The sequence below is a fragment of the Antechinus flavipes genome, chromosome 1 (genome assembly GCF_016432865.1).
Source record: "Antechinus flavipes isolate AdamAnt ecotype Samford, QLD, Australia chromosome 1, AdamAnt_v2, whole genome shotgun sequence".
Lineage (NCBI taxonomy): Eukaryota > Metazoa > Chordata > Mammalia > Dasyuromorphia > Dasyuridae > Antechinus > Antechinus flavipes.
In genome coordinates, this window is record NC_067398.1 from 212,747,380 (window position 1) to 212,773,384 (window position 26,005).

The 26,005-nt window shown below is 35.3% G+C and overlaps 1 protein-coding gene across 1 annotated transcript in view; it reads left to right on the top strand.

The window, feature by feature from the left end:
* SHB (SH2 domain containing adaptor protein B) overlaps positions 1-26,005 on the top strand; it is a 342,467-nt gene that overhangs the window by 93,208 nt on the left and 223,254 nt on the right. The window contains exon 2 of the mRNA XM_051995808.1: positions 13,160-13,280. Within this exon, the coding sequence (XP_051851768.1) occupies positions 13,160-13,280 (121 nt within the window). The remainder of the gene's footprint in view (positions 1-13,159; positions 13,281-26,005) is intronic.

Sequence of the window (26,005 nt, forward strand, 5' to 3'; positions counted from 1 at the left end):
CTTGTTTAAATTCAGTCTTTCAAATTTGGCTTCAGACATACCAGCTATGGGATCCTAAATAACTTAACTCTCTTTGACTCAGTTTCTTTATCTATAAAATGAGCAGGAAAAGGAAATGAAAAATCATGCTAGTATCTTTGCCAAGAAAACTCCCAAATGGGATCATGAAAACATGGCAGAAAATGCCTGAACATCAGCGAAACACCTTCCTTGAGTGTCTTCCTTCCTCAGTTAATCCTCTACACAAGCCACCAAAATGATATTCCTAATGTCCTGGTCAGACCTTGATACTTTCCTGCTTCAAAAATTCTGATTATTACCTGTTGAGAACCAGATTATTGACTCCTTTGTTTGGTATTTAAAACCCTTCACAGTCAAGCTTCAGACTAACTTATTATGCATTGCTTCTCTTTTACATATTCTAAATCCAGTCCCTCACTATTCTTCTGCCCTTTACATTCACCTCCACATTATTATGCAGATACCTTATGCCTGAAATGCACTTCCTTTTCTCACTTAGTGGAATCAAAACTCAAATAAAATAAGCATAATAATGTGGTAGATTGTAGGTCTTTTGTTTTTAGTGCACCAGCCTGGCTAAATTCAGAGAGGATTATCACTAGATTTATTACAGGGTGGTGAAATTTTTGATCATAGCAACTCCTGAAGACCATGTAGTAAGTTACAGAAGGGCTGCGATCTGTGCTTATAATACCCCGATTGAAAAAATGATAGATAATTAAAACATTGTAACTATGTAAAGAAACAAGGACCACCCTCCCTACAAAACCTGCAGTATTGAATCCCCTTTTAGTTCACATGAAGTCTATTCTGGCTCTACTGAGTTTTGAGAAGAGAATCCTAAAAGTTCACCGTTTCCTACTTGAGGCCTTTCCTAATCCCTATCTCAAATGCAGCCTCCTTCCTCTATTACTTTGCATTTTCTTTGTATATATTGTGTATATCCTTGCATCTACTTTCCTTGTGTACCTATCTCTCCTCCTCCCAAGAACATTGTAACCTCCTTGAAGGCAGATGGTTTATTTTTGCCCTTGCATCTCTTATTCTTTGATCTGACTACTGAGCACTTAATTGTTATCCATGATCATTGATTGTCATAGCTATTTGGCTATTTATATTTTATATTTTTATTTTATATGAAATTATGATTATATATTCTTTAATAATATAAATTGCCTAGTTAATTTTTTTCACTCATTCTCTCTGTAAATAAAATGGATTTTCTCATTCTTATTCCAATTTCTGTAATCCTTTTTTATCTCTCTTAGAAAAATCTACAATTTTTTCTTGAAGTTTGTAAAGATTTCCTCTTATATATGTGACTTTGGAATTTAATTATGTAATGTACAACTTACTTTTGGGGTTCTTCTATTTGGACTTGGTTATTCTGTCAGTCAATCTCTTCTACATTTTGTCTGTGTGTGTACAGTGTGTATACCTCCCTAAGGAAAGGAGGTAGAGAAATAAATAAAAAATAGACTGGAGAGAAAGAGAGAGATTTTTACTGTTTGTATTTCACCATAATTCTGAGAAATTTTCTTGGACATAATATAATGTCCAGCTTTGGTTTTTTTCCTTCTCAATTCCCTGGGATGTCTGTCCCTGAAGTTGTATAATGATCTATCCTTCAGATCTATTAGTTGAGTTTCTGTATTTTTCAGTAGCATGGATAATTGAATGATTTTTTTGAGCCTGTATTTCCAGCTAGTCTACATTGTGTGAAATTAATTTTCCACTGTACTAAGTCTACTGTTTGCTGTTTCTGTGCATTTTGTTTTTGGAATTTTCTATTGTATTCTCCATTTGATCATTTTCTTTACTAGTTCTCTTATTTTTTGCTTAATTTCTCCTTTTATTTTCTACCTTCTTCTTGTTCTTCCATTGTATTGTGTTTTATCTTAGCATGACATATCTTCATTTTATTTCTTTGCTTGTGTTATTTACACATCCAAAGACGTGTGATTCAGTTATGTGACAATAATTTTTATCAACATTTCTTTGCTTTGTCATTTTAAATTTTGGTTGGTTTCTTAATATTAGAGTTCTAGGGAACCTCCAATAAGACATGCTACCCACTTCCTAAGAGAAAGGAGATAGACTTGCGGTGCAGAATGAGGCATATATTGTTTGTACATAGTCAGTGCAAGAATATGATTGAAAAATTGCTACAAAAGTTTTTATTTGGGAGTTCAGTTTTCTTTTTGCTGTCAGGAAGGGACACTGGCTTTCTTCCATCTTCTCAGTCCAATATTTTTAATCAGTGGTTTTAGGAACAGGATTAAACTCTTAGGAACTTGTGAAATCCTTTTCATCTGTTTTCATGACCATACTTAATAGACAGTCAGTAAATAGATGTAGTCCTCATTGTAGCATTGTGATGACCCTAAACTCTGGAAGGGAATACCAGCAGATCATAAGCTGGGGAGCCTTAGAACATGAGCCTTATGTTCAGTTCAATTCAACAAGCATTTATTCAACAGGTACTACATTCAAGAAATTATGCTAGGCACTATGGAGACAAAATAAAATGATAGAGACAAGATAAAAATGAAACAGTCCCTGCCCTCAACTATATTAAATTCTCCTGGAGGAAACAACTTGTACAAGATAAGTCAATACAACATACATTAAAAAATAAAGACAAAAAGGGGCAGCTAGGAGCACCAGCCCTAAAGTCAGGAGGACCTGTAACACTTCCTAGCTTTGTGACTCTGGGCAAGTCACTTAACCCTAGTTGCCCCCAGCAAAACAAACAAATAAATAAATAAAGACAAAATATTGAGTTAGAGCAGAGAAGGCACTAGTAATAATGGTCATCTTCAGGAAAGACCATTTTTCTAGGAGTAGTGCTTTAGTTGAATCTTGTAGGAAACTTGAGATTCCAAGAGGCTGAAATGAACTACGAGAACATTCCAGTTCTAGGGGACACCCTAAGCAAAGGCAGAGGCAAGAGATTAAAAATCATGTGCAAAGAACAGCAAATAAGCCAGTTGCCTGAAATGTAGACTCCATAAAGCATAATAATGTGGTAGATTGTAGGTCTTTTGTTTTTAGTGCACCAGCCTGGCTAAGTTCAGAGAGGATTATCACTAGATTTATTACAGGGTGGTGAAATTTTTGATCATAACAACTCCTGAAGACCTGTAGTAAGTTACAGAAGGGCTGCGATCTGTGCTTGTGATACCCCGATTGAAAAAAATGATAGATAATTAAAACATTGTAACTATATAAAGAAACAAGGACCAGCATCCCTACAAAACCTGCAGAATTGGATCCCCTTTTACTTCACATGAAGTCTATTCTGGCTCTACTGAGTTTTGGGAAGAGAATCCTAAAAGTTCACATGCCCTGATAGAATGTTTTATCTCATAAATGGGAGACTCTTTTAAATGAGCTTATGGCATTTGGGAAGCTACCTCTCTTTTAAATAATTACTAACATTTATATAATATTTTAAAGTTTACCAGATCACTATATAGACACAAATTTGAACCTCATGAAACCTTGTGAGCTGTGTGCTACAGGTGTTGCTATTTGCCTTTTTTTTTTTTTTTAAACTGCTAAGGAAACTGACTCTTTAAGAGGCTAGAAGCCTCCCTTCATGGTCACTCATTTAGTAAAGGTCTACAGGAAGGATTCCTGTCCCTCCAGTCCAACATTCTGCCTGCTGTGCCATTATATGCTTTATCTTTAAAGTCCAGCAGACAGCAAGCATTTTATTAAACACTTTTTATGTGCTATATATTGAGCTGAGCTCTGCTTATATATAAATATAAGCAAAAAAGAAAGACAGTCCCTATTTATAAGCATCTGAAACATTCTAATAGGGTAAAGCAGTTCATGAAAGAGAACAGCTGCTCGGGGTGGAACACACCAACAGCAGAGGGATTTTCCAGGGTGAGATGTCAAGTCAAGCAAGATGGCAACAGATCTGTGAAGATTCTTGTTTTGTACTCTTTGTCCAGCAATACTGCTATCAATCCAGTACCGTAAAGAGTTAAAGAAAGAGGGACAAGGCCTATGCAAACAAAAACATTGCAGCTTTTTTTGTAGTTGCAAACAAAAGGAAACTATAGGAATGTCCATCAGATGGGGAATGACTAAAAAATTATGGATATGTTGATCTAACAATGCTATTGTACCCATTAAGAAAGGTGAAATAAATGATTTTAGAAAAACCTGGGAAATTTTATATTAACAGATTGAGACAGAAGCAAACAAACCAAAATAATAATTTATACAGTAACAACATTAAATATAAAAAGCTTTGAAATATTATACCATGATTCTAGAGTAAAAAATGTTACATACCTCCTGGGAGAAAGGTGGTAGTCTCAAGGTATAGAATAAGATATATATTGTTTGGACATGGCCAATAGGATGTGGTCATGAGAATATGACTATGTGTATGTGTTAAAAAGAGTTTTCTTTTTTTCCAGTGAGATAAAAGAGAATATAGATTATTTTTAATTTAAAAAGGATTTTTAAAAATGTAAGATCTTTTTTGCTTTGAAATTTTAAGATTTAGAATTTGCAAAGCCAAAACAATTTAATTGATATCCAGACAAAAAGCTTTATGTCTAGTCAGGCATATACTGCATTTTAAGCATGGAATACATATATATATATTTAAATGGCCTTATAGACAGTTTAATGTGGCATTGTACCAATTAAATCATAAGACAAAGATATGGTAATTCTCCAGTTCTGGTTTTTTTTTTTTTTTGTTTTGTTTTGTTTTCTAAGCCAGTAGATAAACTGAGTAGCAAATGGTTTGGCTTAGCATTGAAATAAACTCCTTAGATTTTTACTACATTCATTGTATCTTGTGATAGCAGCAACAACTGCACAAGATTTGGCACTCCAGAAAGCAATTATTTCTTCTGGACATTTCAGCTTCGGTTGTGTAGCTACAGTCAGTTAAGCATGTGTAAACCTGCAAGGTAGCTTTTTTATAAGCTGTGGAATCCTTATCTACTCATCACTGCCTATCAACAGATCATAATTTCTGCAGAAGTCCCCTTCATTCTGCATCTACAGTGCTTTGTGGGCGAAGTCTCCACCTCATAGCCCAATTAACTCTTGCCAATGTAGGATGATTGCAAAAAGGAAAGTTTTTCTGTGAAACCGGTGTTGATATATTTGGAAATTTGATGAGTGCATTGTGGGGCTGTGATAAATATCCCCACAAAGAATATAGCAGAGAACTGGAAAAATCCAACTTCCAAACCCTTTATTCTCCCAGGAAGCCACTTCTGTCTGTCTTTTAAAGGGACAACACCCACTACTAGTTCACTAGTGTGACTTACATACATCTTCATGATCCTCATATTGCACAATCTTGGATTTGGTTCACAGGGTTACACAGGATGATACCATTATATTAGTGTCTTAGATTTTAGAGATGAAAAAAAAAACCTATTGGGTCATTCAGGCTTCCTGAGCTGGGAAGGTGAGAGGAATGCAGAATGACATAAAAGAGAATGAAGTAATATGACTGTCTTGCTTCATACTCAGAAGTGAGCACCAGGGCTGAAAAATCACTGGAGAACAATGCAGAATAATGTAATAGAATTAGTATTACTATATGAAAGTAATGAATTTTGGGGAGATAATATCGTAGATTTTGGACCCAAAAGAAATTATTGAGGAAGCTTCCTTTTTAACTTACAAGTTTGTTTAATTTCCGGATACCTCATCCTCATCTTATTGATCCAGTTCAGTGACTAAAAAATATATTAAAATGTCTTGTAACATTTAGTTATGATGCTTCCAGCAGCCACAAGGTGACTTCTAAGGTTTGTTCCAACTTTGAGATTATTTGATCTTATGAGTATATGCTCATTCAGTAAGTTCTTGTTGTGTGAATGAACTTAATGCTTTATATTTATGATGAATAATAAACAAAAACAGTAAAAACAATGAGCATTTAATGAACTCTTGAAGATCTTTCTAGGTTTGAAATTATTCTGAAAGATTTTATGTGATATATATGCCTTGTAATTCATTATCCAGTACAGTCTTTGAACTAGGAGATCTCCATCAGAGGAGGTATCTTTGTGGAGAGTGGAGAATTACTTGTCAAGGATGCTCTAGAACACAGTTTTTTTGAACTTTTTCTATTCGTGACTCCTTTTTGCCTGAAAAATTTTTATCTGACCCCAGGCTTAAAGTTGTATAAAATAGGTATAAAAACCAAACATTTACTGATAATAAATCATAATTTTGTAACTCTTGTGCTGAGTTATGAATTATGAGACCCCCATATGAAACTGACACATAAGCTTTGCTTAAGAAAGAATTCATTTTTGAGTAGTAGTATGGATGATGGCATCTGAAATTCCCACAAACTCTTGAGTTTCTAGTAATTTTATGTTAAATAAAAGAATATAGTAAGAATGTGAGTTTTTAATATAAGAAGCAAAATTACCAAGAGAAATTTATATAAAGGAATTAGAGGATGCTTGAGAGAACTTAGTTGTGTTTGTAGGTTTTTATTGATGTTGTTCAGTTGTTTTTTTAATCATGTCCAAGTCTTCACCATCCCATTGGAATTTATTTAGCAAAGACATTGGAGTGATTTGCCATTTCCTTCTTCCACTAATTTCTTTCTTTCTTTCTTTTTTTTTAAACAGATGAGGAAGCTGAGGCAATTAGGGTTAAATGACTTGCCTAGGATAACACAGCTAGTAAATGTCTGAAACCAAATTTGAATTTAGGAAGATGAGTCTTCTGACTCTAGGCCCTGTACTCTATCCACTGTATCACATAGGAACTTGTAGTGAGTGACACATAGTAAGGGCTTAATAAATGCTTTTTTTTCATTCCTTCAATCTGTGATTGTGTATAAGACATTAAAGGCAATTCACTATTTTCAATAAGCTATAAATAAGCATATAAAGCTACTTGTTAGAGACATTTTCCTATTTCTTTTACCCATGCCACGAGCCTTTTCTTGGTCTCTTTTCCATTAAGACACCCACTGGTTTCTGTTGTGCCCCCTTGGCAGCCCAGAATATTCCATTATAATAGGGGTCTTAATTCTTGGGTTTGTGTTTCACATAGTTTCCTTTGTATATTAGGTTTGCATTTAAAAACATTATTCTGAGGATAATGAAAACTCTACATGTGCCCAGAGGATCCATGACACAAAAAAAGGTTATAAATATACCTTTACCTTACATCATCCCTCATAGGTCAATCTTAAATTGCAGTCTCACTTATACTAAAGATTATTTCTCCCTCCATTTCTGTCAAGCCCTTATTTAAGATGTTTCTTTTTTAAAAAATTTTTTTTTTAATTTTTGAGTTCCAGATTTTTCTCCCACTTTCCCTATCTACACTCTCCTCAGGACAGCAAGCAATCTGATATAGTTTGTATATGTACAGTCATTTTAAACATATTTCCATATTAGTCATATTGTGAAAGAAAAATCAGACCAAAAGGAGAAAAAACTACAAGAAAGAAAAAGCAAACCAAAAAAAGATGAAAACAGTATGCTTTGATCTGCGTCCAATCTCCATAGTTTTCCCTCTGGATGAGGATGGCATTTTCCATCCCAAGTCTATTGGAATTGTCTTGGATCATCATCAGTGCTTTTCTTTTTACTTGAACAGGTTTCTTAAACTTTTTCTACTCATGACCCCTTTTTGCTGGAGAGACTTTTATGTTGCCCAGGGTATAAAGATATATAAAACAGATGTACAAATCAAATATTTACTAGTAATCATAAATTTGCAATTCATGCATTCAATTATGATACCCTATATGGAAGTCAACGACTCATAGTTTAAAAAGCTGGGAACTAGAAAACCAAATCGATTTACTTTTTTTTTTTTTTTTTTTTTTTTTTTTTACACTAAGGTATTATATTAGTGGTGAGGAATTGGGCAAATCTTAATCTGGAGAAATAAATTCCTGTTGCTTGGATTGAAAACACAGTGTAAGTTAGGTAGAGTGTATAATTGTGTTGATGGACCTTCCTTGTACTCCTCATATTATACCATTTTGCTGACTGATTACTCCACACCTTAAAAGGAGTTGTCCCTTAAAAAAATTAAATTGAATTAATCCTCAGTATACTTGTTTGTATGTTTTCAAAGTGGAAATTATCAATACTGTTCAGAGGTACAAAAAATTTAATTGCCATTTTTAGGAAAACAGGCAGATGTTCTTAATCTAAATCAAATTGTAAAAAAGGTAAGCTTAAAGAATCTGTGCCCTTAAAACAGAAGTGGCATTTGATTAGATTATCCTATCTTCTCAGAAGGAAATATTTTGCTTGTAAGAGAGTTAGCAAAGTTAATCCTGTGTATATATTCTTTGGAAAGGTAACTTTCTGTGCTTGATCTTGTGTTTTTGGTTTTGACTTTTGAGCAGAGAATTATTTGTTTTTTGAAACTGTCTCATCCAGGTTGGAAATGCAGCCTACTCTCCAGCCTAGTTCTGCTATCATTAAGCACAAGAAACTTTGATTTGCTCCATTTTTCTTGTCCCTCCTTAGGCAATCATGTGACCTCCACTCCAAGGAACAACATATTGGTGCCAAACCTATTTCCGACACCCAATGGGCTTTTGGCCAATGCAGTTCAAAACTTGAGTTCAGGCAATGCACCACCTCAGCATTGGTAACAGGGATTTACCTGCATTTTCCTTACACTTTTCATTTGTTTAAAAAAAATGGAGAAAAGAAAATTCCTGCCTTTCTCTTAGTCATACAATTGCTTAATTGAATTTGAAAGTTCAGCTTGTTCTATCCAAGTTATCTATAAGATTTAAAACAAAGCATAGTGGAAACCAAAGCTGACATCATGAGACTGTAATATGATTTGGAAGAAAAAGCTCCATAACCACTTACCAGCCTCATGTAAATAAATCTACCACCAAATATCAATTTGCACTTGTGATTTATTGGTATATGCAACACCTTGGTACCTGGCCCAAATAAAGAGAATGCTTATTCCACTCAACTTTTAGTAAGTTTTTCAAGCTATTGATTATAGTTTAAACCTAAAGCCAGGTTTAAAAAGGCAGGTAAAAATCAAATTTAATTTAGTATCTGCTGAATTTTTAAGATCATTCTTAACTGTAGTGTCCCAATTAAAAGTTCAGGAACAAACTCATTTAAATCTATTTTAAGGAGCTCTTTAACTTTTTTTAATCCACTTTTTTTTTAATGAATGGATTTGCAAGTGTCAGCAGGTGTAAGTGAAACCATGTGTCAATGAAGTCCAGCTGCTTTATGAAGCTTAAGAATTTGTAAATTCTTATTTAAAGTGAAATGAAGACTGCAGGCAGCTGGAGGCTCTATGACAGTTCTGATCTGTGGATCGAATTCTAATTAGAAGATAACAGGTAGAACACACTACATAGCCCAGTTCCCTGGGTTTCTTATTAGGGGGAAAAATGAACAAAGGCTTAAATTTATAATCTGCAGTATTTTAAAATTATGCAGTGCCTCATATTTTAATAGATATATTGGTTTTAAGTGAACACTCAAAATTTTCCTCTCTGGCTTCCCAATACTGTCCTGATCAATGACATTTTCCCCCCTTAAAAAAAATTCTTACCCTCTTTCTACATTTTCCCTCTACATCTCTGTTTCCTGCTTCCCTGACTTCCTTTAAGATTCAGCTAAAGTCCTTCCCTTTAACAAGAAGCATTTTACCATCCTCTTTATTAACTTTAGTGCCTTCCTCCTGACATTTCCAGTTTATTCCATATATTTCTAGTTTGTACTCAGTTGTTTGAACATTATCTCCTCCATTAGATTTTAAGCAGGGTAAGGGCAGGAACTTTTTTTTTTCTTTCTGTGTGTCCTCAGCACTCAGCACAGTGCCTGCTAGTAGTGCTTAGTAAGTGCATGCTGACTTAACTTGAAGATATTGTTGCATTATGAAACAGACAGAAAGGAAGATTGAAACAGGAGAAATGAGATCAAATCTCAGGGAGAAAGTTCATTATTTTATCCCTTCTGTCTCTTGAACTCTGAAAGATGTTACCATTGTATTTAAACCAAATCAGCATCTGATATTATCCTGTTTGACAGCAGTTCATGTGTATAATTTTCCCCTTAATGTTTTCTACAAATGGCAAAGTAGAAATATCAAATAAAAGACATTATCCACATTAGGCTCCTTTGCTGTTTCATGTCATTTTAGTGCTGTTATTTTAAAGAAAGGAGACTATTACAGTGTCAGCATCTGGAATCGGAGCATAGCAGGGAGCCCGAGATGCTATCCATCAGTTCTTGACAAGGCAGCATCAGGAAAGTAAATGGATGGTGTTTTAGCTCTGGGGCTTTTACAGAGAAACCTGCTCTCGTTCTGAGGAGAAATTACTGCTGCCTGATGCACATTGTTGTCTTTGTGTGAAGTGCACCCAGCGCTGACACCCTCTGACAGGACTGCTGATTACAGCTCCTGCATACATTACTGACAGACAACCTGTGGTCTTTGTCATTGAGTTCACTAGTAAAGCTGCAATAACAAGCCATTCATTTCAGTGGTTAAGTAAAACAAAGGGTTCCCCCTCCCTTCACCCTTGTCCATTTGCAAATCCCTTGCTTCTACTTTCAGGGCTTAGCATAGGTGCCACCTCCTATGGGGAGCCTTTACTTATCCCCCCAGTTGTTACTTAGGTCTCTTTCTCATCTCTCTCTCTCCCTCCTTCCCTGCTTCCTTTCCTCTCTTCCTCCCTTTTTCTTCTCTCTTCTCTCCCTCCCTCTCTCATTCCCTTTCTCTTTTACTCTCTCTCTCTCTCTCTCTCTCTCTCTCTCTCTCTCTCTCTTCTTTTTTCCCTTCTTTTCCCCTTTCCCTCTATCCTTAAATTATGTTATCTGTTTTGTGTTAAATTCCCTTTTCCTTTCTCCCAAACAGGTTAACTTCACAAGGACTGAAATGTTTTCCTTTGTATACAAAATGATTGCTACATTTTTCTCCCTCTGACCCAAATTGGTCTTGAAAACTTACACCATAGAAACTCCTTCCATTAGTACAGATTGGCAACCTCTCTGTAATTTATACATAGTACAGCAATTGAACATAGTAACCACTTAATAAACGATTTTTTCATGTATTTTAGTCATTCATTGGAGAATTGTCTGGGATCCTGAGTCAGTAAATGGCTTGTTCCAGGGTCATAGCCAGTATCTGTCAGAGGCAAAACTCAAAATTCATTCTTCCGGTCTCTAAGACCTTCCCCTCTCTCCACTATAACTCTTTTGTTGTACAGTGTAAGCACTTGAAAAATGCTTACTGAATTGAATATAGGTCAAAGGGATGTCAGCTTTTAAACCTCTTTTTCAGTAACAGATAACCTTATAACTGAAAGGTTAAACAATTTCTCTTACAATTCAGGAAAAAAGAAAAAAAAAACATCTTGTCCTAATGTGATAGAAAAATGAACTTTTCTAAATCTTAATCTAAGATTTAAGCTCCAGATGTGAATCACGTGTCTTACAAGGGATAAGGGTGAGAATTCTAGTTTCCTATCCTGTATAACTGGAGTTATATTACAAGGAGGATGAGATAAAAACCTAGCCTAGAGTGCATTCTCTAATCCCCACAGAGAAGACTGCTCTTTAAATAGCAAGAGGGGACACTGATGGTAAAGTTTCTGTCTGCATGAGCTCTTCCTTTTCAAGTGCAATCTTGGCAGGCCTTTTTGATGTGGCTGTGGTTGGCATCAGTTCTCAGGACCTCAAGTAACTGTTGTTTTCCCATTGCTTTATAATTTGGCTCTTGTCATTTTCCTTCAGAGATAGAAAGGGTTCTGAGGTAGGTGAAACTGAAAGGTTTGTTTCTTTTCCTATTGATGCTATTGTCTTCCTGATATATGGTACTTAAATGCTATATGTTGGGTGGGAGGAGTCTATAGTGATCTTACTCCAAAAATGTTACAAGAATTTATCTTTAGTGATTTTAAGTCTTTTTATATATGTATTGTATAGATGAGTGTGTATTCAAATATGTTCTTGAGAATATGGAAAAGCAGGACAATGTGTGACCTTGATAAATCTGAAAATTTCATTTTACTATTATTTTAAAATAAATTTTATTAATCACTTTTGCTTTAAAATCTGTCATTTGTGGAAATATACACTCTTCCCCTTTTATTTTGAACAAAACAAAAAGTTAAGCAAACACTTCATGCAGTAACCAACTCTGGCAATGATTGGATCAATCAACAATCAATAAACACCTATATTTTAGTCACTGTAGATAGAAATACAAAGAATAACTATGTATAAAACTTTCTGCCCCACTAGTCACCTTCCTGTTTGATGAGAATAGGGAGGTGTTTCATTATCTGTCATCTGATCCATTCCTGTTTTCGCACTGGCTACATCTTAGGATCATAACTTTAGGGCTGAGGACACCCCAAAAGTCATTTGGACCAACTCCCTAATATTAAAGAGGAGGAAAACTTAAGTCCAGGCATGTTAAGTAATTTGCCTGAGGTCACACAGGAAGTAAATGGGAAAGTCAAGATTTAAATTCCTTTCATGAGAGTTGGTCTACAGGCCAATGGTCCTTGTTTTCACCATCTGATGGGAAATGAAAGTAGTTGAGAGGAGTATGAATGGTAGTTGAAGAATTTTTCATTAAAGTCATTTCTTAGGGTTCTTTGGATTTCTCTTATCTGATTATGTATCAGTTCATATGTATCTTCCCATTTTTTCTGAAGTCCTTATATTTGTCATTTTTATGGCATAATAATTTCTCCTAATACTAATATACTAGTCATCCTCCAATTTTTAGTGAGCAATCACTATATTTCTAGTTCTTTGCTAACAACACCTTCAAGTATATGCCTCCTATAAGAATCATTTCAAAGTACAGTGATCTCACTTAATTGCTTTCTGCTAACCCAAGGGATAATTGGGTTTATGGGGGGAGGGATTAAAAGAGATTGTAAAATAATTATCTTTAAGGAAGAATTTGTGTATTGGGGGGCCTCTCTGTGGTCCAATAGGAAAATCATGTTTCAAAAGGGCTGTGAAATTTATTTCTGAAAACTTGCTTGCTTTATTTATTTAATTTTTTTGGTACTCTACTAACCATTGAAAACCTTTGGTTTTCAAATAGATAAGGCTTAATAGTAACAATAACACAAATGAAATTTTTCTCATTTCAGGTTATCATTGCAGATGATTATTCAGATCCCTTTGATGCCAAGAGTGAGCTGAAGAATAAAGCAGGAAAGGGAGAAAGTGCTGGCTATATGGAGCCCTATGAAGCTCAGAGAATCATGACAGGTAAGAAGGGCAGATGAAATCAGACAGCAAACTTCAAGGTAGAAGTAGTGGATAAGTTTGTGAGTGTGTGTATGTGAGCATGTATAGGTTTTGGATTGAGGGTCATTTAAAAAAAAACATTTAATTTGGTTTCTCCTGAGGAAAGTTAGTGAAGGTCCGTTTTAAATTGTAAGTGTATTTTGGAGGGGGGAAAAACAGTTTCCAGAGAAGGATTTGGGTCAGAGAAAAAAGGGGGAAGGAAGGCTATTAGAAAGCAACTCAGAAGATTTTCCTAGTGATTCTTTTCCAGTATGGGGGGAAAAATTTAAATGTTAACATTAACACATTGAAGTAATTTGGTAAAGCTTTAAGAAGCTATGTCATGTTTGTAAGGCATCAAAAAATTTTTTTTTGTTCCTTGATTTCTCTTGTTTTTGGTGTATGTCCTATGTTTCTCAGTATGCCTTTTTTTTTCCTTATGACTTTTGAGGAGGCTTCCTTTGGATACTCTGTTTCTTGGAACACTATCTGGAATACTTTTTTTTTTTTTAACTTAGGAAGGTCTATCTAAAGTATTTTTATAGAAGCTAATTTTATACTAACTTCTACAGGGACTAATTGCAATGTCATAACAAAGAGTTGAAATTTTTTTTATCATGAAATGCTATGGAAGGGACAAGTTGACTCACAAAAATCAGATTTTTACTCAGACATACTTTGAAAATACTGATCTTCTTTCTCTTGATTTTAATTTTACCCTTTAAAAACCATCTTCTTTGAGGAGTAATTGAGTAAAGGTGAATATGTATTGAGAAGTCTGGGCTTAGAACTGAGCAATAGCTAGGACCCTCTCAAATAGTCTTTTAATATTTAAGGAAAGTTTGCTTTTGTTTCTCAACAAATAATTGAAAGCTATTGACGCTTTTCAGATGAATGTAAAAAATTTGTTTTAGATGCTTTTTTATTTGTTTGTTTGGACCTCTATTGGTATGAGGGAATTCCTGATGTAAATCTCTGTGGATATAAATTGGTTATTTATCTGTTAACTTAAAACCTTAGAAAATTGCTTTGGTCACTGGGAGTGCAAATGACCAAATTTGTGCAGAATCACACAGTTAGCATATGTCAAGAGGAAGGATTTGAACCTGGGCCTTGAATCCATCTGGGAGTGAGGTATAGTAGATTGAGTGCTAAGCCAGGAAGACCCAAGTCCTAATTCTATTTTTGTATACTTAACCACAGTGTTTTACTCTGAGCAACTCACTTACTTGTCCAAGCCTCAGTTTTCTCATCTATAACAGAAGGGAATTGGACTTGACTTCTGAGGTCTCTTTCAACTCTAAATCTAAGATCCTGTGACTTTCCTTGCTCTAGGACTGACTGTCTATTTGTGATACCACCATTGCCCCTGCCTTTCCGTGGTTTTAGATACCTTTATTTTATCCTAGATAGAGATTCTCAAATTCTTCCAAAGTCCAAAGCTGAAGGCTTATCCCAGTGAGAAAGCTGATCCTAAGCTCTCAAAGGCTTTGCCAGTGGGGCGCAAGCTCCGACAGGTCCTCCCAGACTGAAAAGACTTTGAATATGTGCCCAGTGATGAATTGTATGTCTGAGAACCAGCCTAGCTAGCTAAGTTAAGGGAAGCTCCATCACTGGAGGGTTGGCCAACAGGTGAGGAGTTGTTTTTGGCTATAGAAGCAACTCTTGAAACTATTGACTACATCAGTGACGATTTGTAATTTGTAATTTGTATCCATGTATCCGTGGAGAGAGTATCTGTACCAAATCCTGGAAATGCTGAGTAAAATACAGAAGCTAATACACACACACACACACACACACACACACACACACACACACACACACACACACACACACACACACACATACACACACGTTTCTCATCTCAGGATCTATCCTTCCTGGATGAACCCTAGTTTCCTGGTCTTTTTATTTGCTGAGAGGACTTTAAGAAGCCTTATTGGGAGCAGCTGGGTAGTGCAGTAAAGAGTGCCAGATCTGAAGGGAGGAAAATTCATCTATCACTTAAACACTTTTTACTTCAGTTTTTCCTCTTCCATAAAATGATCTGGAGAAGAAAATAGCAAATCATTCTAGTATTTCTGTCAATAAAACCCCAAATGGGGTCACAAAAAACTTGAAATGACTAAATAACAATTGAGACAGTGTCAGGGCCTTAGTAGCTATGTTATTTCCTGAACAAATCAGAATTTAGGCTCTTGAGACTTATACAATCTGCCCCCGTTGTAGCTCCAGTTACTCAGCACAGTTTGCCAAGTGAAATTGGTTAAAAACTTAGGGTGTCAAAATGAGTACTGGCTGGGAATTTGAAAGGAGGGATTGGAAACTTGGGTTTGTGATCTAGAGACCCAGCACTACACCTAGTGGTAAGCTAGTCATGCTGAAATGCCCAAGCTTGTCCTTTCCTGTCCCTTGTGAACTGCTCCTTCCCAGTGGAAGGAAGAGAACATTTATGATGTCCATAGATACAGGACTAATGAGGACAAGATGGTCACTGGCCCTGGGGTCCTCAGTCTTGCGACTGGGAGTAAAAGGTTCTGTAAAAATGAGGGGAACAAGACATAGCCTGATATCTTCTACCTCCTTTTTTCTTGTTCTCTCTGAAGTATCTTGATATTGTAGATCATCTCATTCTTCTTGCTCTCTTCCCTTTTCTGGTTCTCTCCCTCATTTTCCTCTTCCCTCATCTGACCACTTCTCCTCAGTCACCTTGGGTGATTCCTCTTCAATGGGTTTTCCTCAAGGCTTTGTTCCAGCCCTTCTTTTTTCCCCCTTACTATATAATCTCAGTCATTGATCTCGTTAGCTCCCATGGGCATCATCTTAATGCATACGATTTTTAGATTTCTCTTCTCTGTTTCTCTTCTCATTCTCTCATATATGCATACACATTTTTTGTATCATACACTCAAACCTTTAACTTTTCTATCCTGCATCTGCAACTGAGAGAAGCTGTGATTTCTGTTCCAGCTGTAGTACACTGGCTATTTTTAGCTTGTTCCTGCCTGTCTAAAACAGATCTGTTTGGCAGAAGAGCCAAAATGAGCCAAAATATAGGAGGGAGGCTTCTTAGTAGTGAGACTTCTGGTAAAGTATATTCAATTAACTGTTCTGCTTTGTTAATTATGGCGGTCAGTTAACTCATTGAGTTTTCTTTCTAAAATATTGCAGGTATTTCTGTATCTGATCCACGTAGGACAACAACTTCTGTCCTTAATTTTTCTTTGTAACGTATCCTTTTTTCTATAGAGTAAATGAATTAAAAGTAAAGTAGGCTGGTGATGCGTTTTATCATTGTGCTTTTATCACATTTATTTGTTATTGACCCATTGGCAGGTACAGGAATTTTCTTGTTCTTCCTATCTTGAAATCTAGAACAGTGCCATTAAAAATAAACCAGAGAAAACATAAGGAAAACCATGATTTTAATGATTCAGAATGATCTTTTATTGTTTCCGTTTTATTTATGGGCAGTTCACAATAATGCAATTTTTAAAAATAATGCTTAATTCAGAAATATGATGGTGACTATAAGATTAAAGTAAAATGATTTTGCTGGATCTTTATGTTTCCCTCTGTTACTTATAGCTCAAATCCTGGATTAATAAGCAAGGACACAATAGCAATGACTAGGAGAAATTCTGTGCTCACATCATTTATTCCAATCTCTCTCTGAACTATACAAAACTACTATATATGTTTTATTCATAGGATTTAAGTTAATTAAAGGTTCTCATTTTTGATGAATAACATGATGGCAAAAAAGGAACAAAAAGCTTTCATGCTTTATTATAAAACTTGGGGGCAAAAACCCTACATGTTTATTCTTAGGCCTTTTTCCAGAAGAAGGCCAAAGAAAACAAAACAAAAAAAAAAATAGAATGAGATATTAACTTTTATGTGAACAGCAACCTGTGGGATGAAGGTTCTGGAGTGTGATACTTTTGTGCTGACCCAGCAAGTCCAGATGTTGCACTTTCCTCATACATTTAAAAGCCCAGAATCAAATATTTATTAATTATTAAGCATTTGCTAACCACCTAATATTATTCTAAGTGTCAGTAGTACAGGAAAAGTAGATATAACACTCACAAGGAGGAACTTAATGAACTAGCCAGGGAGATCAGATAAGATAGGACAACATATAAGCAATGTCAAATGATGTATTCCAAAAAAAATCTAATTGTGGCAGGAATTCAGAAAAGGGAAACACATCAGGAAAGGCTTCATGGAGGAAACATATATATATATGATTTTAATTGCTAGATAAAATAACAATGGGAGTCACATTCCAAATTGAGGATTAATTAAAGCAAAGTGGGTAGAAAAGATTTTTGTATACAAAGATTGGTTGGTTGTTGTCCTTCATTCTCAAAGAGGACCAAAATGACATCACTATGTTAGAGTCAAGTTAGTGTATTTGATCAAACCAGTGTGGCTGATCAGACCAATATGAATTCAGAATTCCTTGCCACAGATCAGGCACAAATAATCCATATGAACATTTGGGATGGATTCTCTAATTTTGTGCATCTCACATTTCTTCTCAGCTAATTCAATTCTGTTTTGCTCATAGAGCACAGCACCTTCTCTGATGAGGGCATGTCCTGTTGGAACTGTGCCAGTTCTACTCTTGTCATATAGTCAATTCTAAAGTTAAGAGAGATCTGTAAGGGCAATCACCGAATTTCTGAATTGTAAGAGACCTCAAAGACCTCCTAGTCTAATCCATATAAGAAAAGCAATCCTTTTGGCAAATATATACCTTGCAACAGTTCTCAAAACATGGTCCATGAACCCCTGGAGGTCCTCAAAACCATTTCAAAGAATCCACAAAGTCAAAACTCTTTTTGTAATACTAATATATTATTCGTCTGAGATACTCCCTTTTCCAACTACATGTCTATGTGAGGCTAGATTTTCTTGTTATACTTTAACCAAAACAGTATATCCCATCATACTGAATTCAAAAGCAGATGTGAGAATACAGCTGTCTTCTGTTATGCTAGACATGACGGAGATTTTCAAAACTATGTAAAACATGTCACTCTTCTCATGTTTTTTTTTTAATTTTAGAAAATATAATTATTTTTATTAGAATGTTATTTATGTTAACATAAAAGTTTCATTACTGTTGTTTTAATGCATCAATAATTGTTTTAAAAATTTAGCAGTTTTCACTTCTAATATGATTAATATTAATATATTATAAAAATCTTCTGGCTCCTCAAATTTTAATTTTTAAAAGTATTATAAGACCAAAAATGGTTGAGGACCACCAATCTATAAGATACTAGACAGAGCTCCAATATTTGCTTGAAGACCTTAAGGAAAGGAGAACCTGCCACCATTAGATCTAGGATTCTTTACGTAGAATCCTCAGAAAGGCTCTTTGGGTAGATTGAGGGAGCCTCTCAACTTGAATGGGGGGAGGGGAAATGACATCTTGGTTTTCTCCCTTTTTTAACTGAAATATTAGCATTTTCTCAAATGAGAAAATAGTTGTAAAAAGTACTTAGCACAGTGCCTAACACACACATACACACAAACAAATGCTTTCTTTCACTTGATTATTTAAAAAGCACCTTATGATAATGGGTCCATAGACTCATGACAGAGAAAAAAATTAATAACTTTTTTCTTTTCCTTTCTTCTCTCCCTCCCTCTCTCCCTCCCTTCCTTCTACCTCCTCTCTCCTCTTCCTTCCTTCTCCCCCTCTCTCCCTTCTTTTCTCTCCTTCCCTTCCTCCTTCCCTCTCTCCCTTTTTCTGTCCCTCCCTCTCTTCCTTCCTTCCTTCTTCCCTCCCTCCCTTCCTCCCTTCCTCTCTTCCTCCCTACCTCCCTCTCTCCCTCCCCTAGTTTTGATATTAGCAACAACTTGAAAGGGTCTTGGGATCTCTCTGAATCCTCAGACCACAATTTAAGAACCACTGGTCTGCAGAAAACTTTAGAAAAACTAGAATCTTAATAGATTCACATAGACTTCTCTTTAGTCATCTTGGATGTAATTTGTTCCTACTTTTTGGAGGGTATGATAACTAAAAAAATCACACTGCTGAGGTGTGATCTCTCCCTATGAAATTTTACTTTATGGGACTGATGTTTCTGGCCATCTTATATTTCTTCCCTCATTCCTTTTAAATCTGTATTAAAATCTGTGTATGTGAGACTTAAGCTTCTCCTCCCTCTCACAAATTCCAGGATGAAATGATCTACTTTCTTCTAATGTCATATCATCTCTACCTCCAAAACAAGTCTCTATTCATTATTGAGAATCAAGATCAGAATCACAATTTTTTCACTGTTTGAATGATGAAGTTATCATTAAAGAATACCAGGAAATCAATTCTCCTTCAGGCAAAGATTGAGCTCCAGAAGATATTTATAAAACTCAGTATGTCAGTATTATATCATGTCTCCATGCCATGCTTATGATTTTCTTACTATACTTTTAAACTATTTCCTTTTGCCTTCATTCTCTGTAGTATATATTTATGGCAATCTATATCACTTCTATTCCTGCATTCATTCATCTTCAAACTTTCCCTCATGCTTTCTCCATCTGATTCGTTAATTTGCTTATCTTTATCTTGTTAATGTATATTGTTACCCTATTCCAATACCTCATTATCCATACTTTTCATTTGACATAAGGTCCATCCTTCTACAGCCATATTGCCCCTTCCCACTAAGTCTTTATGTTATCTAAGAGATATTTGACATCTATACTTTATGCATTTACATATTAGCATTGGAAACCAGGGATTTTATTGCTGACTCTGTTCTTGTCTCTTGTCTCCTATAAATTCCTAAATATCTCCTTTTCTGTCCTTGCATTGTTGCTACTTTATATCATATGTAGTCATTAAATATACATAGTTTCTGCCTTCCATTTCTTTTTCAGTTTAAAGCCCTTTGTTATATCATATGTTATATACATAGGTTATAAATATGTTATATACAAAACTCCAAGAAAAAAATTTTTTTTGGTTAATTTTTGTTAGGGTCACTCCATACCTGGCCATGTTGCTATCTTATTTTAAATTGTCAAGAGATCTGAATCTCATTCTGACACATCTTGTTTATAAGCTATTTACTTCCCTTATTGTTTTTAATCACATTTTTAGCAAAGCCCCAACTCCTATATTACCCAAAGCTGCATTGGGGATATATCTCAACTCTTTCAAATCATAAAAGTAGACTGGAGCATAGATTATTATGTATCTTTCTCCCTTTTTGTTCCATTTCTGTGAGCTATGTTCCTAGATTGCATGAGTGTAGAGCAGAGGTTGAAGGAAATTTCTATTCCAATGACAGTATTTTATAATCCATGTTATAACTATAAGATGTACAAGAGAATCTGAAGGCTAGGTTTAAAAACTGTAGGGGATAATTTAACATCAGGAAGCTTGAAAGGGCTCCTAAAGGTCAGAACTCTAGACTGCTGCTCTCTATTTGTGTGGCCCTTGAGCAAAAGATGATTTTTACATTTCTAAATAATTTTATTGTATTTTTAAAATGTGGTTTGCTGACTCTTGGACTAGAGGAATATCTTAAAGAGATACTAATATTTTATGGCAATTTTACCATTGCTGATGATCCTTTTAGAGATAACATTTCTTACTGTATACTTTGGATTTAAGAAGACTGCTAACCATGTAAAATTAACTGAATTTTTTTTTCATTTAGATGTGTAATTATATAAGAAAATTTATTGATTAACTTCTTCTCACTGTATTTTCCAAATTTCTTTTTAAAGTCAGTGACTATATTCATTATTAGGACAAAAGATGTTTATCCAAATGCCATCTTTTCTTCTTCTTCTTTTTTTAAGTTATTTGGAATAATGAGACCAAAATCAAACCCTTTTGTTTGGATTTTTCTTGTTGTAAGTTTCTTTTCAAAAATCAAAATTCTTTGTGTTTAATATTATAAGTGGTTACATAAATGTACTTGATATCAATAGATCCTCAGGTTGTATTTGAAAAATTAAAATGAATATATGAGAATCAGCGATCTGACTTGAAAGAAGTGGCTATGGTTGTGAGAAATGTAGAGAGAGAAGTAGTGGTTGAGGAAATTGACTGACAGTAAAGTCTGCAGGTAGAGTAGAGGGAGGGAAACAGTGATGACCTATACATTTGGGTGTTTTTTTTCCTGAAATTTTCTGACTGTAGCATGTGTTCAATTATGAGTAACAATGGCAGGCCTTTGATATTTTTGTTTCTGCTAAAATAGAGATAGCTTTACATTATAAACTCAGTGAACTTTCTTTTCTGCCTTTGGATTTGCCAAATGTAACCAAAAGTTGTTTACTTCCAGTTAGAGCCTAGGAGATGGCCAAGATCCAACTATGTAATCAAAAGTTCCTCTGTAAACAACTTCCACCAGAAATCAACCCACAATATGTTGACAAAGGAGTGTCAAACAAGTTTGGATTTGCTTATAGAAACAAAACAGTTTATGATAGCAACTCTAGACCAGATCTTTGCCACTAGAGATTATAGATAGATGATCTTTTCTGAGGGAGCCTAGTTTTATTGATCAATACATATTATGCAAGATAAATACTGTACACACATCTCTGAAGGCTCCAAAACTTTAGCTCCTACTTAAAACACGGGCAGCTAGGTAGCACACAGGGTAGAATGCCCAGCCTCGTCAGGAAGACTTATCTGCCTCAAGTTCAGATCCTGCATCAGACACTAGCATTGTGGCCCTAGGAAAGTAATTTACTTCTATTTGCTTCCGGTTCCTCAGGTTGAAAAAATGAGCTGGAGAGGGAAAAAATGGTAAACCACGTTAGTGCATTCCAAGAAAACCCCCAAAAGAGTCAGACACAAGTAAAAAAAAAAAAAAACTGATGGTACAAACAACATATCAGGCCCTATCCTACATTCTGGGGATACAAAGACAATAAAACAGTATGTGCCCTTAAGAAACTTGCATTCTATACAGGCGGCTAATGTAAATGCATAAATGTGTTTTCCAAATGGAGATAATTAGTTCCAGGTGATATGGTTATGGGAGGCAATGTTAGCTTGATGGATCAGGAAAAGCTTCATGTATAAAATGACTTTTGAACTGAGCTTCAAAAATAATTAATATTCTCAGAGTTTGGAGAGAGTATATCCCAGGCATGATATTCAGATGATGCAAAAATACAAAGAAGATGGACTGTTATGTCTAAGGAACAGAAAGAAATCCAGTGTATTGTACTCTCAGGGTACACAAAGAGAACACACAAAGTAACACTAGAAAGACAGATAGGAATTAGGATATGAAGGGTTTTAAATGCCAAACAGAGGAGTTTGTATTTGATCCTAGAAATATTCAGTAGCAATTGGAATTTACTGAGCAATCAGTAACTACTGTGATGTTCACTATTTATAACAGTTCTTCCTAGTGTCTGTAGCATTTAATGCTTTGCAAAGCACCTTCATATGTGGATCCTCACAAGTATCTTGTAAGATAGGTCAAATACTATTGTCCCCATTTTACAGATTAAGAAACTGAAGTCCAGAAGGGTTGTGATTTGTGCTCAAAGTCATACTACAGTCACCAAGGTCTCTTAGCTCCTAATTCACTGGGTTCTTCTTTGAATCATGCTGTCCAACACAGTTAGGGGCAGGGATTGTCTTTTTGGCTCTTTTGGTATCTCCAGCACTAACACAATTATGTATGGCACTTAATAAATGGTTTGTTGATGAACTGACTTGTGATTTCAGTGGCATAATGATCTCAAGAGTAGTTTAACACAATTTCTGACTTGTTAGTCTTAGAGAATTGCCTAGAGCATAAAGAGGTTAAGGGACTCACTCATGATCTTAGAGCCAGAGTAGGACAGGGCAGAATCTACCTTGGAGTTAAGCACAGCTTAACCCATAATAGGTGCTTACTAAACTGCTTATTGATTGAGTGATTCAATATGTATATATATCAAAGAGTAAATTCTGGGAACAGTTATATATTTGATGGCATTTTTGTCAGTGTCACCTATTTTCTTATGGAAAAACCGTCATTGTAGCATAAAAAAAAATTTTAAATACACTTTCCTTGAAGAGAGGAAGGAATTAAATAAAGAAAAAAAGTACAACAAATCAGATCCCCTTCCATGAAATTTCGAGAAAGAATCCAAAATCTCTTATATGGGAAGTGAATGTTGAATAGTTAACTCACCCTCTGCAGACAACAGAGCTCTAAAAATCTCTTCATTAAACAGTTTTATCCTTGTACATAGTAGGCAGTCAGTAAATATGTGTTAAGTGAACAAATGTACAAATGAATGTCATTAAATGTTATATAGAGATTTTCACTGAGATGAGTTGTTAATTTGTACACAAGACTCAAATTATAACCCTTAGTCCTATTAATACCTCCTTATTAGAGATTTGCTTTTAAAACTTTTGGTTAGTCTATTAAATAGGAAAAATTAATCTTAAAATAGAGAGTGTGCCCAATGTGGTCAAATTAATGCTATGATTAATAAACTAGCTATTACCATTTTAATTCATAAGCTTGATGCTACATGTTGTAGTGAGTTTTTATTTGCCCTTCCATAGGATAGGAGCTCATTCATAAAAATGCAGGCCCTCATTTACTCAAGGCTTGGTTGCACAAAACATAGGCAGGACTCAGCTTCTTTTACAATTACATTGGACAATATGCAAATGAGCCTACCTGAATACCTTTTGCACTCACACATCAAGAGTTGAGCCACCAGGTTTAATTATCTGGTCTAAGTGTAGACTCCCAAATGCTTAGGCCACGATTATGTCAAAAGTGTTTCAAAGCACAGGATAAAACAAATGCTTATTTTGCCTTACTGGTCTTTCCAGGTTGCGAAAAGGGGATAGGTCATGATCAGCTTCTCAACACTGAACAGGTAATGAATGCATTCCTGGTAGTAGTTATGATTATAGGTTGCAGCTAATGTCATATGCCCTGACTTGTTTCTTCTTTTGAAAGTTTCCCATTGGCTACAGCATGGATTATGCTGTAAATCTCCTGAATTTGTCACCAAGCCCACAGCTTTTCTTTCATTTTTAATTGTCCTTTCACTTAGACAAAATGTTTTAAGTAAATCCTAAAAAAAAACCAAAACAAAACAAAAAACAGTTGTCATCAGCTGAGATCAGAACTTCGTATGATTTATTTTTTCTAAGTTGCAGAAACATTGTTTGTATTAGAAGCTCCTTCTGTTTCTATCTCAGGCCTATACGAGAATTTTGGCAGGGTGCCTCAGAAAGAATCCTGGTTTTGGAATAAGGAGATTGCTTCAACTGTTTCAAACCAGATAAAGCACTGAATTTCTCCCAGGCTGAGATTCTTCATCTTTAAAGTACGCACATTAATACTTGAGTTGTCTCCATCACAAGATTGTTGTGAGTAAGGTGTCTGAGAAACTGCAAAGTACAAATATGGATTTATCTGTTGGCTCAGACAGAAAAGTCTTGAGTTTTTGCCAGAAACTTAATTTTTGACAAAATTTTTGATTTTTTTTCCCCCAATAATCAAACCTATACTTTCATGAAGTGGTCCTGAGTGGCAACATGATATAATAGAACACAGACTTAGGAATAGGAAATCTGAGTTCTCTTCTCATCTAAAGCTAGTTCTCATTTTTAAGTTCTGAAACCTTGAGAAGTTGATCTCTTCTCTTTGGGCTTCAATTTCTTCATCTTTAAAATAAGGGTCTTCTGGAATTCTGTAAATCTGTAGAAATATTTGTATTAAAAAAACTTGTTTTTCCTTTAACACCTTTCTTTGTTAAATATTAGAGGGTTTGTGTGAAGAAGAGATTTCTCACAAAAGGGCATCCAGTTTAATAGTTGGTAACCCAGTTTTACTCCAGGAAAATGACACTTTTAGTCACCTTATTGTTTTTGGTATTTAGTCCCAGAAAACCTTTTCTGGGCAGCTAGGTGGTACAGTGGATTAAATGCGGGGCCTCAAGTCAGGAAGACTAATGTTACTGAGATCAAATCTGCCCTTAGATACTACCTGTGTGTCTCTAGGCAAGTCATTTAACCCTATTTCCCTCAGTTTCCTCATCTGTAAAATGAGCTGGAGAAGGAAATGGCAAACCACTCACATGATTGAAAAAATTGTTTGAAGAACAACAAAACCTTTTCTCAACTCCCTAATGCTTAATGTTTTTTCCCTCTTCAAATTATCCTGCATTCAGTTCTCTTTTTACATGTATTCTTATTCCCCAATAAAATTGCAAGCTTCTTGAGGTGTCAGGGACTGTATTTATTTTTTCTTTCTAGTCTCAGCACATAACCTTGATCATGGTAAGTGTTCAGTAAATGCTTATTGAATCGAACTGTTTGTTGGCTATGCATTTCTCTTAGGATGCATTCATGCAAACTGAAGAAGTGGTGCAGGGTGCAGAGGCATGATAAAAATGCTGAGTATAGAAACACAGTTTCCAAAGTAAAGAACATGGCATAGACTGCGCTGTCCTTAATTCATTGGTCCTCATCATCACCAAACTCATCACATACTTCCTTTATTTACATCCAAGATTTATTTCCACAGGGAAGGATTAACAGAGTGGAACTGGTCCATAATACACTGTAACACAATTATTGGGATTAGTCACAAGCCCAGCCCCACTGCACTAAGGCCCTAGTGTCATTTTGAAACTCACTTTGAATGAGAAAGTATTGGGTTGGAAGCTTCTTAAGGGTGCTAATATTA